The following is a 14,115-nucleotide window of genomic DNA, read 5'->3' as shown; positions in this document are numbered from 1 at the left end:
ACCACAGAGATGGAACGCTAATACCATACCAACCACGCCGCTGAGGCGCTATTAAAAATGTTAAATGAATTTACTGACGATTGGTATCCTTACTTTGAATTATGGCTGAGGTACTTGAAATATTATATACACAGCAAATAACTAACCAGGGCTCCAATCTTCACCTTGCATCTACCAGTTTATATTGTATATATTACATTTCCGTATGACATTTATATTCATATGATACTATCAACTTTTTCAGATGATTAAAAGGCTAGTATATCTCTGGTCCGACTTTTTACCTTTCCATCTCACTTTACCCCCTTCTGGTTGTTTGAGTATAAGTTTGAGTCCTCCTACATTCATGGTACTTCATCTACATCTCCCTTACCTGGTTTATCTGTAGGCTTGAGGTTTGTCAAATAACCCAATTCACTATAATCTTTGTCTTCCAGAGGCATTGTCTTTAATTTTCTCTCGTCACATTACTTCAACTAACATAATTCCACAACGAGATAAAAGCAAATACATACTACAAACCATAATACTTTAGTCTGATGACGTAAGCAGATGACGAGGAGGGTGGGGGGGAAATAAGGAACTTAATTATTATTTAATCATATTGTTTTTAGGAATGAGCACTGCTGGATACACTGGTAGAATAAACTAATAATTACAGCAGAACAAAAGGTTACAATAAATAAAGTTTGAGCCAGTGAAAACAAACTATGAGTCCGATTCGAGATTTGCTCTCAGAATGTCAGCAAAGGTGTTGTTGACAACGGCAGGTCTGATAAAACTTACAATGCAACATATCTGGAGCAATACACATCACATATAATAACTGACTGTATACTGTATTACAAAACTCGATTTCTCCAATGTCTCCAGCCTCTTCTCACGCTATCTCGTTACTTCTGTCACAATCAAAACGGCAAACGTATGTGATAAAAGCCAAAAAGAAAAACTGATGTTAATGGCGATCTTGTTCTTTGGATGTTAGGTGCCATGCAGACCATATTAGAGTAAACTGTATTTCAAAGGAACTTCAAAAATTCCCCAATAGAAAACATAGAAATCTAAAAACTTTACCTTTCAAAAATTTGATCCTGAAACAAGAAGAAAGTGTGGCATATCTAAAACATGCCAAGATTTCCACTGAGACACTTAACAAGAAATCAAAACTTATGACTACTGAAGGAAGCTATATAAACGCAAACGAGATTACCATTTCTTAAAAAAACCACATCAACAAACTTCAAGCTTTTGTCAGATCTATCGTGCTTTTAGCAAATTCCCCAAGAAAGCACTCACCCAAAGTGGATGGATTTGTTCCCGAACGCCCCTCTCTACCACAAACTGTACTTTCACACCTGACTGAGATATCAAATATGATTTTTAACCTGAAAAGTATAAACTCTTCTCCATGACAGTTTGAATCATGTGCAAAATCCAAATGATCCTACTGAAATGCAAGCTAAACAGTCAACGTCTGATTTGGATATAAAAAATCACTACATCAATCATTTACTTGGTAACCTGAAAATAAACTGAAGAACCTCCATCTGATGTACACTTCCTTGAGCTTCAAACAACCACTGACAAACTAGCCATACAAATTTTAATTTATGCATTAGTATAAAGTCAAAGAAATATGCCTTAAGTAAGGGTTGGTTATATGGTAATATTTACAATAAAAACTTTTGGGCTTAATAACAGTAAAGTCTGACATGTTTCATAAATTTGACCCTTGCTCACATGTACGCTACACTTTCTCACTACCTTTCCAACCGTCGTAAACTGAAGTGACCCGGAAAACCAAAGACAAATGTAAGTAAATTCTTTCCAGTTATAAAGACTTCTCGAGTAAGGTGTTTCCACAAAGGTAGAGTACTAACTACTAAATGTAGGTTTTCCTCTGTAAATCAATTGACAATTTAAGTAAAGAAGCATCAATATATGAAGTAAGTATTCTGGGCACGCTGGGAGAAATTCGAAGTGGACAAATTGTTGCGAAAACCATCAAGAATAAATGCCACAAAACACACTACGTACTGCTCAGAGTGTCACTACACGACAAAATATAAAATATCTGTGTACATACTGATATATTTAAATTCACTGGTGGGATATAATACATTCTGGGAAAGCTATCCACATGACAAAATTGTATCACAAAATACCCTGAAATCAATAGTAGTATACTATGAGTAAAAATACGAGTTCGCCTGTTTCAAAAGAACCTTCTTTATAGGCTTTATAGAATCTTTCAAAGCACACTTATCACCGAGTGCAAATACAAGTTGAAGTATCAAGGAGAGGTTGGAAGACACTACAATTTTACAACTTCGCCATTCCCTGTGATCACGGGGGAAATTGCTAGATATGTCAAGATCAAAGAGAGCAAATAGGGAACCTAACTCGAGCCTAAACCAGAAAACGACAGTCAACATTTGTGACGGCCTTTTTCTTGCTCCAAATAAAGGCAGACAACCCTGCAGCTTTTGGTGAGCAACAGCTGTGTCCCTTAGTCAGACTTGTCAATATAAAAACAAACTCAAGGCAAAAATTGTTATCTGAAAAAATTCAATAAATAAACTAAAAACCTCCATAAGTAGTATACAGTATTCACAGAATAAGAGCTTCAGATGCGGCAACCGAGCAAAAAACAGTTTATGCAAGTCGATGTTCGCTTCTGGACGGCCTGTTGGAGAGTCCATCGACATGGCCAGGACCATGCAGTTCAATAAATGCTTCCAGGTGATACGGAACTTGACCCTTGAATGGAATCCCATTGATTTTGACAACCTTGGCCGCCAGGCACTTCAGGCTTAGCTTTTTCTGAGTACGAAGTATGATCTCCGCAACGCCTAGAAGCAAGTACATGACTCAGTAGAATTTATCATGCGCAAAATGACTAAAACTTCATACATTATCTTTTATGTCAGAATTCTTTTTTTCCAGAGAGCAATTCCATGCAACTACATAATCACTGAATTACTCCCTGACCAGAGCAAGGGAAGTGGTATTACTTTACTAACTGTATATTAACATTACATTACCAAATTGCAAAGACCACTGTCATGTGTTAAGATCAAATTACAGTCTACAATTCATAGTTTTCCACACTATATTGAATACATATTACTACAAGATACATTTAGATACAATGACAATCCAGTGGACTGAAATGGAAAAAGATGTTTTAAAAAGCACTATACCTCACAATGAGCTAAGAAATCTAGCTTTTCAATATAACAAATACGTATATTCTAAAGAATAAACTGTTACTATTGTTGCTAGTACTATCATATCCCTCCCTAATATCCGTCTGAAACAGTTCTCCCATTTTGCGAGAGGATATCAGCCAAGAACTGGCTAATCTTTTATGTAATTTCATCCTGTATTGTGTACCATATTGTTGGAGATTGAACCTAAACATGCGCTTATTCTAAAAAGTAAACGTGCTAACCCCTGTAATTACGCATAAAGCATACCTGTGGTTGCAGAATCAAACGGTGTAGCTCCCATCTGGTTAACAGTATCCATGTGAGCTCCATTCTCTATCAATGCCATGATTATATTATGTAGTGTCAAGAAATCACTGAAAAAAGAAATTGAAAAAATTCTATATTAACCTTTACTGAATGGGCTAAATATACATTAAGAATATGTATCCCTAGACCAGGAAAATTTTAATGTTGATCAATTAAAAAAAAAAAATACAAGAAACACCTCTGGAAAGAAAATAAGCAAATGCACAAATGAGCCTTAACACTGTGCCTACCTGACAGGTTTTTGATAAGGAACTATAAGGTGCAATGGGGTGTTCCTGTTGTTGTCCATACTGTTGACATCAGCCCCACATGCTATTAGAAGCTTCGTTGTAGTGGCACAAGGGAATCTGAAAAGCAAATTTGATTATTATTAATAATAAAAAAGGTATATACTATTTTTAAAAAAATATGTGTATATTTTTGTAAGATTTTATATATCGCTGACATACATATTTATATACACAATATATTCTAAAATCTGAGTTGAAATATTTTTCCAAAAAAATCCTGCATGAGAAAAAAAGTAATCTAGTGTCAGTAATATGCACTTCTGATAACAGCATACCTGCATATATGGTTAGTGTGGAAATCGTCCACAGGAGTTTCTGGGTTAACCGCCAAATGCAGCAGAGTCTGACCAGACTTAGTTCTCGGTTGCACTCTTACCAACCTGATTAAAAAGGTGTAAATGTCACAGTATGAAAGTACAGTACCTTGAACACAGATATAAACAGATCGCCCCTTAAAATCAAATTCATGGATGCATGACTAAGAATTAGTACATACTAGCTATCGGATCATTGTATGATTGACAATCCTGTTCCAAAAACCTTAATGGAGCTGACTTGGTATTTCTGCTTACCCATAAACTGTGTGATGAATCTGAGATTCTTTATCTACAACTTGGTTCATCAGATTAGTTTCATCATTTGAGTTACTTCCAAAAGTGCCGGTGTAATTCCCTCCGTTACTTCTGTTCAGGTGCCCTGGAGACCCTCTGCCCTTGGCAACGCACATGGCTATCATGATTAAGTAGAGAGCAGTTATCATATTGCTCTCCATTTCATCCTGAAAATAACACGAATATGTATTACCATTATTGTCAGAGACATTTTTTTAAAATTTCATACTGGGCAATACATACAATCCCCTGGGATTGATAAAAAAAAAAAAAAAAAAAAGGCAAACTTGCAAATTTAAGTGAATCTCTCTTCCCTAAGCTTATTATTGAGTTCGTGAGTACTCTGCTCATCATCCTCATTTTACAGTGGAATAATAAAAGAATACAATAAAAATAATAATCACACTTAATGTAAAAGTGTTACTCATATAAGAATAGATGACTTTTTTTTTTTCTTGAAACACTGGTGTCTATACAACACTGAAGTCTCCTCTGCTTATAAGGATATCAATCTTCAGATAATTACAATACAGGTATCAAAAGCCAATATAAATTCAAGGATACAAGCTGGAACCACATAACCTATCCACAGCATTCAATTCTTGACGCTCTTTTCAACATACTGAGAATCATGGCTAACCTTTACAGTTTCTACGTCATCTTTTGGACCGGGACAAACTATTTTCTCCTGATTTCGCTTCAGTTCCAAGACCGTAGCGACCAAGACTTCATGTACAGCCTCAAACTCAAGTTGCACACCCACATGCAACATCTGAGAGAAGACCTAAAACATGAATAGAGCATGAACGTCAATGCACATTTCAATACCTTAGCAAATTTAACTTATATTCAATTTATTAACAGTAAGTAGATTGACCTTACCCTAAACAAAATGGATGAAATATCACACTTACACACACACAGACCACCAATCACTTACGTATAGTATAAACAAAATCATAATTACCTGAGCAAATCTCAAGAGATCCTTCATGACACAGACTTTATTGAGCTGTTTCAGTCTAAGTGCATGCGTCCAAAGCTGCAGACATCTGTCGAACCTGGCATTATCAGCGAACACGGCCCCTCTGAATATGACTGGATGTGGCACCTTAAAATAATATAGTATGAAAGAAGTCTATTATTTTAGGTTGTAGGATACCCATTGTGACAGTTCCAAATAGAGAATATGCACCCATACCTGTTGATATAAGCATATAATGTTGACTTTACATGCAATGCGCAATGCTGCAGCAAATATGACTGAACTGCAGAAACTTCACTGGGATGCAATCTTAAGAAAGAGTTATAGGAAGTCTCAACAAACAAAACATAATTATTCTGAGCCCAATTCCTTTCCAGTGTATTCATTAACTCACCTCCGGATTGTGTGGTCCCAAAATACGTTCTCTAATGGCTAGACTTTCCATGTGGAGGGAAGCAGATATATGTCTGATTCCCTCCAGTTCTTCTACGGTCGCACATTCCACTCTATTCTCATAGGCAGCGATTGGTTTAGTTTTTGGTTTATCTGCAAGAAAAAGAACTGACTTACTTCAAACCAAGAGCACATATACTGCCAGTACTTGATATACTTCATGATGTAGCAGTACCTTCTCTAAAAAAAATCATCTTCACGATCCTGTGCACAGTTAAAAGACATTTCACAACAGTAAATCTGTAAAACACTGAGAATTTTCATAATTTCTCTTACTTTCCTATGGGTTATTATTAAAGCACTGCTCAGAAAGTATAGCAGCTTACAGATCAGCATCACAAAGGACAGACCTCTGATCAGCCAGACAAGGACACCAAATATTATTTGCTAAACTGCGCACTTTATACTACCAACCATGTCAGGCACTGGAATGCAGTCCACGAAGGATCTCAGTATTGGAAACAAAGAGCACTGAAAACAGACAAACCTGGCAACAAGTCATAACCAGGAAGGGGTGCAGTTGTGTTACACATGGTGTACTGGCACTTGCACACACAGCAACTAGGTCGTATGGGGCCTTATTGCAAAACCCATACCTGGTAAGCATGATGTAAGACCAGAGCAGAACATGAACAGGTTGCTGCACAAAGGATAAACAAAAACTAATACCAATTTCTTACTGAAGAAGTAGATTTAGAAATTCAAACAAAGTGATATCTGTAAGACAAGGTAGAAACAATTCTATACACTAAATACTGACAGAAGTGTTTATCCGAGAGACACAGCTACGCACAAACATTGTCACTGCCAGGGACCATGTGCTGTGCACCTTTCCCCATGTGCCTAGCTACCTTGGACTGAGCAGGAAGAAAGAGGAGCAGATAAGGATTTGGTGATTGCCAAAAACCAAAATGATTCACCAATGTCAAAAGGGGAGTGTTACCACATGAAGAAATTAGTGAACGCATCTTGACTTTCCTGCATATCTTCCCATTTCCCTTCAATTGTGAAGGAGACCATCCAGCATGCTCCTTGCAGGGTAAACTGGAACTGCAGGCCTATCTATGCAAAAGAAACAGAAATGTTGGGGATCCACAGAACAGAGAACACACGGTAACTAAATGCGAAGTCACGTATGTTTCTCAATCAAAACCTTGTCCTTCTGAACAACATCCATAATGAACAAACCAATCATCAACAGGAACAGCTTCTAACACACTCAGATGCAAAGTTCACCATGGATAACAAACAAAGAAAAGTGCAGGGCTTCAGACAGGAGAGTGGGAGGTTCCCCTCACACACATTTCTGTTGTTGAAGTGTGTCACCAAGCTTCAACTCCAGTTTTATGCTCAGGCTTGGAATACTCCTACATTAAAAGGTGATGATTCATATTTTAATAATAACAAATTACTAATGGTCATCATTGCACTAGTCTTGCAAAGACAAATCAATTGATCATTGCATGAAATGCTACAAGGTGAACTTAATAAAAACAAATATTCAATGCAAGCTTGAAACATTCTCTCAATAACTCCTAAAATCTTTTATTTGGTACTGAATATTCTTAAAAAATAAAAAAAAATAAAAAATAAACTTGGATCACGCCACATTTTGAATATTCTTGACCTAATAAATTATTCCTGTTAAGTATAATGCGTACGCCATATTTTGAACATTCTTGACCGAATACAACATTCGCTGTTATGTAACACAAGATTAACACCAGCAGACACTTACATATCACATTGTTTGCATCACTATATCGTTCCTTCATTCCCTGTAGCATGTATTTATATGCCAACTCTATGTCGTAGTTATCTTTATCACTGGCAAAGGATGCTCCGAGTAGCTCTAGAGCGTCCACTTTTTCCTCTCGGGTGACATCTGCCCTCGATATCAAATAGTCCACAACATCACCTCTTGTCCTTTCCGCTGCGGCAATTAGCGGTGTCATGCCGTGTTCATTTTTGGTAATTTTTGCACCGTGATTTAAAAGTTCTTGCACTATTTTCACATGACCGCACTCGGCAGCGAAATGGAGAGCCGTGGCTCCACAATGGGCTTTTTCATCCGGATTTGCACCAAGTTCAAGCAAGAACTGCACTACATCCACGTGACCTTTATAGGCAGCAATCATGAGACAAGTGTTATTGTATTTATTTGTTATATGTATATTTGCACTATGATCAGTCAAGTATTTCACTATATCTAACCGTCCATCAAAACACGCAGCTCTCAGGGGGGTAGAGTTTGTCTTCGTCGGATGATTCACATCAGCTCCGGCTCGCACAAGCATCTTCACCACTGCCAGGTGACCAGCACCTAAAATACCAAAGCAATCCAACCTCACTATGATTACCATCCACAAAAACACTAAGTCATACAACACAATGAACATTATCTCGGATACTTTCATCTCTTCAAAACAGAGGAACAAAACTGAATTACATAGGTACAACACTACAGATCAAAATGGAGATCGGCCGCACCCAACGGGGGGGCATCGAGTTAAAAGCAATACAGTACCACCTACCAGCAGCACACCACAAGGGGCTCGCTCCTTCAATAACATAGCCATCAAATTTGACCGTTCCCTCTTGTTCAAGATCTGGATGAAACTTCAGGAGTGTCCGGACAGCCTTTTCGTGGCCATTCCTCGCAGCTATAAGAAGAGGTGTGCATTTCTGGCCTTCTTCTTCCACAACCTAAGTAAATTTTAGCAACAGTTACTTAAAAAAATTGCCATTAAAAGTCACTTACATGCAGAATTCTTAGCCACAAATTTCCAAAAGGTTTCCAATAAAAATCATATCTACAATATGAATAGTCTAACAGTGAATGCAGTTACATAAAATTCAGCCAAAATACAGGATGTACATACTGCTAATCATATTCATAATAGTAAATATTTGTATCAAACTTGTCACAGTAAGAGAGATATTGCAAGCATGCCAAGTACAATACTTCTAACAAGAGAGTTTTCATAATTTCAACTTGCTACTGCTCAACAACTTCAAAATCAGTGGACAATTAATAATATCAGACTTTGTCCTCTGCAGTTTGAAACTGCAAAAAAAAAAAAAAAAAAATCTATTTTTTTCCTCCAAACAATATTCTACAGAAAATACAAATCCCCTTATTCTTTCTGGTCTTTCATAAAAAACATGAAGTGTGGTTTAACACGTGATTCTTATATTGTACATTGGAACTCTGGACTGGCATTGAATATAATAACCACCCTCGCTTACACATCGCCTTTGGTGATAATGTTACATGTTACAAGACTTGCAGTTTTACTCTCCCACATATTTATTACTTTATTGACTAAATATTATAATAGGCTTTCAAAGCTAGAGGAATACATTATTATCATTTACATTATATAAAATAATCTTGCACAAGACAGACTCACTTTGAATAAATATTTAAGTCCACAAAAAATATATAGACAAAATCAATAAAATATATTGCATGGAAACCTTCAAAGTACAACATGGAGAAGTATGAACAATATGGAGATATTAAACATCACATCGGACACTGATATGAAACTTATGCATTCTTTATATCATTTATGAAATGCACTATCTAAAATTCATCTTACTGAAAATGTATCAATGATAATTACAGTAATATATCCTAACCTAACCTTGGCTTGGTGGGGCATCCTACCCAAGAAGGGAGTCTCTAGCAAGCTGGACTCCAACTCCTAGACATCACCTAAAAATTATAACAATAGTCATAACTGTGCTAGAATTTATCCTAACTTACCCAGGGGCACCATGTCTAACCTGACCAGCGCAGTGGTAGCAACCAGAAATTAAAGGTACACTATAAGCTAAGTGTTCAGTTTATTTTAGGGATTTGGACAAAAAGTAAATTTTATGTAAATTTAGAAGGTGGAAGTGAGTGATATAAAAATCAGGGTTGGAAAGGAAGAAACAAACAAATACTGGGTTACCCATGAACTCATAGATAGGGTTAAGAGGCTTTAAGTTTAAAGTAACCACTTGTTTAGTCTTAGATTCTAAAGTGTTTGGTCATTGTATATACTATTGATGTCCACATAAAATTCAAAGAATTGTGATGTATATATTGACGTCCACATAAAATTCAAAGAATGTGAAATATAAATGTGAAGAAAAACTTGTATCTGACAGATTTCAGGTAAAAGTAATCATATCTCTTTACCAAAGTCATGAATTCAGAACGATGACTTAAACAGCATATACTACCGCAAACTCCTATACCTTCAATTTAACTTGAAATTCCTATCGCACTTCTGCATGACTCCTTAAATACCCAGACACCAAGTAGGTAAAAAAGTTCAATACTTTGATGACAAGAAGGCATCAATATTTCTATAGAACCACCATTAGTACTTGGCAATCCATATGAAACACTATAAATTTAAATAGAACTTTTCTGGTACAAATGCTGTATCTATTTCTACCATCAACTTGTCAAGGTAGGCTAGCCTACTTGATAAGACCTACTATAACCTGTGCAAGAAATCTCTTTATCATGAGAACTTACGGCCCATGCCTAACTAATGTGGTTCTGTAACGAAAAAGAAAATACATCAAAAGCAGTGTGACAAATGTTTATTTTATTCAATTCTAAAGCCTTTTTCTTCTACCTGCAAAAGAAATGGTAACATATAATTATTAGCAATTCTATTTATAGGTTGTTTCATATTTTTATTCATGCAGAATGTTGTGTTCTGCTATATTCTGTGTTCTGATATCATACCATGAATCCTGAGGCTTGAGGTTAAATACATAATACATATGCTTACGATGACACTTCCAAGTGATCAATAAATATTTTTGGGTAAAACTGCAGATTAGCTGCATGAGCAGTTTCTGAGAGCCTATTTATCGAAGTGATCTTAATTTTCTTGCATCCACTGAGAGCCTAGCCTACTTTGGCAAATTTCCATCTTGCTGAGCTATTCTGTCATAACTTCAGTGACAAATAACAGTTTAAAGTGAAATATAATATCTTCTGATCTACAGATCTACTACATATAGATCCTTGCTGTAGTTCCCCTTACTTGGCTATATGCCGTAGCCTATAGCAAAGTCAGCTATGATCCCTCCCCCCCCCCCACCCCCCCCCCCCCATATATTTAACCAACTTCTTTTCACCAGTCACATTTATGCTTAGAACCAAGCCAAACCACATCCCTCTTTGGTCCACCAGCCCTAAAACCAGTAAATGTCAAAACGAACACCCAAAAACTGTGTCACAAAACATGGGTCATCAATAAAAACGGGGTCATAACAAAAAGGTTCAACAAAAGAAGTCACTTCAAAAAGGCAAAAAAAAAAAAAAGTTATGAAAGAGTTAAATCTGGCAAGACCAAAAAGGTCACTTTGGCAAGCTACAAAAAAAAAAAAAGGTCCAGAAAGTGGTCACTTTGGTAAGGTAAAAAAAAAAAAAAAATCCAAAAAAGGTCACATTTGGCAAAGTAAGGTAAATGTAAGGCAAAAAAAAATTTGTCCTGGAAAGAGGTAACTTTGGCAAGGCAAGGAAGAAATTGTCACGAAACGAGGTCACATTTAGCGGGGCAATAAAATAAGGTCACCAAAAGAGGTCAACCGGACAAGGTATGGCCAAAAACAGGTCACAGAAAAAAGTCACTTTGACAAAGTAAGGCAAAAAGGAAAAGGGGTAAAAGAACGACTTCACTTTGGCATGGTTAAGGCAAAAAAGAGAAAAGGGTCACTGAAAGAGGTCACTTTGACAAAGCAAAATGTATGGCTAAAGAGAGACAGCCACTCGGGGAGAGTTTCAACCTAGTTAAGGTCAAAGAAGGAGGTCACATAAGGTCAGGTCAAAGAAGAGGGTCACATGAGGTCAGTTCAAAGAATGGGGTCACATAAGGTCAGGTCAAAAACCAAAATAAAGGTCACTAAAGCAACGAACGTCTAAAGAAAGACAGCCATTGGGGAGAGTTACGACCAAAGAAAGGACTCCCCGAAGGAGGTCACTCTGCTGAGGCAAGGTCAGAAAAAAGGTAAACAAACAAAAGAAATAGGAAGGCAGGTAAAAAAAGGAAAAAAATAGGAAGGCAGGTAAAACAACGAAAGAAATGGAAAGGGTAATAAAACAAAAGTAATAAGAAGGCAGGTAAAAAAAACGAAAGAAATAGGAAGGCAGGTAAACAAACGATAGAAATAAGAAAGCAGGTAAAAAAACCAAAGAAATAAGAAGGGTAAAAAAAGAAAAGAAATAGGAAGGGTCAAAAAATGAAAGAAATAGGAAGGCAGGTAAAATAACTAAAGAAATAGGAAGGCAGGTAAATAAACGAAAGAAATAAGAAGGGTAAAAAAACAAAAGAAATAGAAAGGGTCAAAAAATGAAAGAAATAGGAAGGCAGGTAAAAAAAACCAAAGAAATAAGGGTAAAAAAAACGAAAGAAATAGGAAGGCAGGTAAAAAAGAAAGAAAGAAATAAGAAGGGTCCAAAAACGAAAGAAATAGGAAGGCAGGTAAAAAAACAAAAGAAATAGAATGGTAAAAAAAAAAAGAAATAGGAAGGGTCAAAAAATGAAAGAAACAGGAAGGCAGGTAAAAAAACGAAAGAAATAGGGTAAAAAAACGAAAGCAATAAGGGTAAAAAAACGAAAGAAATAGGCAGGCAGGTAAAAAAAGAAAGAAATAAGAAGGGTCCAAAAACGAAAGAAATGGGAAGGCAGGTGGAAAGCAGGTAAAACAACGAAAGAAATACGAAGGCAGGTCCAAAAACGAAAGAAATAGGAGGCGGTACAACGAAAGGAAAAATACGAAAAAGGGGCAGTCCAAAAACGAAAGAAATAGGAAAGGCAGGTAAAACAACGAAAGAAATACGAAGGCAGGTCCAAAAACGAAAGAAATAGGAAAGCAGGTAAAACAACGAAGAAAGAAATAGGAAGGCAGGTAAAACAACGAAAGAAATAAGAAGGGTAAAAAAACTAATGAAATAGGAAGGCAGGTAAAACAACGAAAGAAATAGGAAGGCAGGTAAAACAACGAAAGAAATAGGAAGGCAGGTAAAACAACGAAAGAAATAGGAAGGCAGGTAAAACAACGAAAGAAATAGGAAGGCAGGTAAAACAACAAAAGAAATAGGAAGGCAGGTAAAACAACAAAAGAAATAGGAAGGCAGGTAAAACAACAAAAGAAATAGGAAGGCAGGTAAAACAACGAAAGAAATAGGAAGGCAGGTAAAACAACGAAAGAAATAGGAAGGGAGGTAAAACAACGAAAGAAATAGGAAGGCAGGTCCAAAAACGCTAAAAAAGGTCACTTTGGCGACGTATAAAAAAAAACAAGAGTTATAAGACCCAAGAAAGGAGGTCAATATGACGAGGCAAGGTCGGAAGAGAGGTCAGAAAACAGGTCAGAAAACAGGTCAGAAAAAACGGAAGAAGAAGAAAGAAGCAAGGGCGCAAGAGTTATAAGCCAAAAAGAAAGGAGTCCCAGAAGGAGATCACTCTGACGAGACAAAGAGGTTAGAATAGAAGTCAAAACAAACGAAAGAAGAAGAAGAAGAAGAAAAACGTCCCGCTGCTCACTCACCTGGCCCAGGAGATCCTGGCAGTCCTGGTGGTTCCTGACGGACAGGTGGGCATACAGGGAGATGGCCAGCCCTTCTTTAGCGGCATGGTACACCCTCTTCTTCAAGGAATCCATCCCCGAGGTCATATCTCATGGTAAAGGGCTTTGACGGGCGCTGAGGGGGGGGCTGGGGGGGTTTGTTCTTCTCCTTCGGCGGATCACGGAGACTCCTCCTGAAGACGACGACGTCCAGCTGTAAAACCAAAACAATTGGAGGGGATCTATAGACGACTGAGCCTCGGGGGGAGGACGGGGCAGACCTGCGACAAAAGAGCATCGTTCTTTCCGTTTCTCCCGTTTATTGAGGAGGCTCGAAGGGCACCAAACGCTATATTCTTTCGGGCGTTTATAGGGGTTTTCGTCTTTTTGCGATTTCATTAACATTTTTTATATTATATATTTATTTTTGGTCTGGCATGACATCTGTTGACATATATTTTAACCTAAACTTTATTTTGGGGTCGAAGGGGGCAACGAACGGCATCATCATCGTTCGGGCGTTTATAGGGGGGTTTCGTCTTTTTGGGATTTCATTAACATTTTTTCTTTTTTTTTCTTTTGGTCTGGCATGACGTTTGTTGACTTATATTTCACCTAAACTTTTGTGGGGGCGGGGGTTATTCTCCATATAC

The 14,115-nt window shown here is 37.1% G+C and overlaps 1 protein-coding gene across 2 annotated transcripts; it reads right to left on the bottom strand.

The window, feature by feature from the left end:
• Positions 1-588: 588 nt before the first annotated feature.
• On the bottom strand, positions 589-13,669 carry LOC135214376 (protein fem-1 homolog B-like). 2 transcript variants are annotated; one of them, XM_064248614.1, is made up of 12 exons: positions 13,445-13,577; positions 9,529-9,599; positions 8,413-8,584; positions 7,617-8,201; positions 5,820-5,971; positions 5,408-5,551; positions 5,081-5,224; positions 4,402-4,607; positions 4,105-4,209; positions 3,770-3,886; positions 3,480-3,586; positions 589-2,852 (listed from the first exon to the last, which is right to left on the bottom strand). In XM_064248614.1, the coding sequence occupies exons 2-12, from the start codon at positions 9,544-9,546 to the stop codon at positions 2,656-2,658; spliced, it is 1,947 nt and encodes a 648-aa protein (XP_064104684.1). In that variant the 5' UTR covers positions 9,547-9,599; positions 13,445-13,577; the 3' UTR covers positions 589-2,655. The 2 variants fall into 2 exon arrangements, with proteins under 2 accessions (XP_064104684.1, XP_064104683.1); XM_064248613.1 differs by lacking the exon at positions 9,529-9,599 and having other exon boundaries at positions 13,445-13,669.
• Between the last annotated feature and the right edge of the window lie 446 nt (positions 13,670-14,115).

The sequence above is a fragment of the Macrobrachium nipponense genome, chromosome 45, assembly GCF_015104395.2.
Source record: "Macrobrachium nipponense isolate FS-2020 chromosome 45, ASM1510439v2, whole genome shotgun sequence".
In the NCBI taxonomy this organism is placed as follows: Eukaryota; Metazoa; Arthropoda; class Malacostraca; order Decapoda; family Palaemonidae; genus Macrobrachium; species Macrobrachium nipponense.
This window is presented reverse-complemented; position numbering and strand designations above follow the sequence as displayed.

Coding starts and splice junctions, on each gene's coding strand:
- LOC135214376 (XM_064248613.1), bottom strand. CDS start 13,570: ATGACCTCGGGGATGGATTCCTTGAAGAAGAGGGTGTACCATGCCGCT. Junction 4,608..5,080: donor ATGACGTAGAAACTGTAAAG/GTTAGCCATGAT, acceptor TGTTATTTTCAG/GATGAAATGGAGAGCAATAT. Junction 4,210..4,401: donor ATTCATCACACAGTTTATGG/GTAAGCAGAAAT, acceptor CTTTTTAATCAG/GTTGGTAAGAGTGCAACCGA.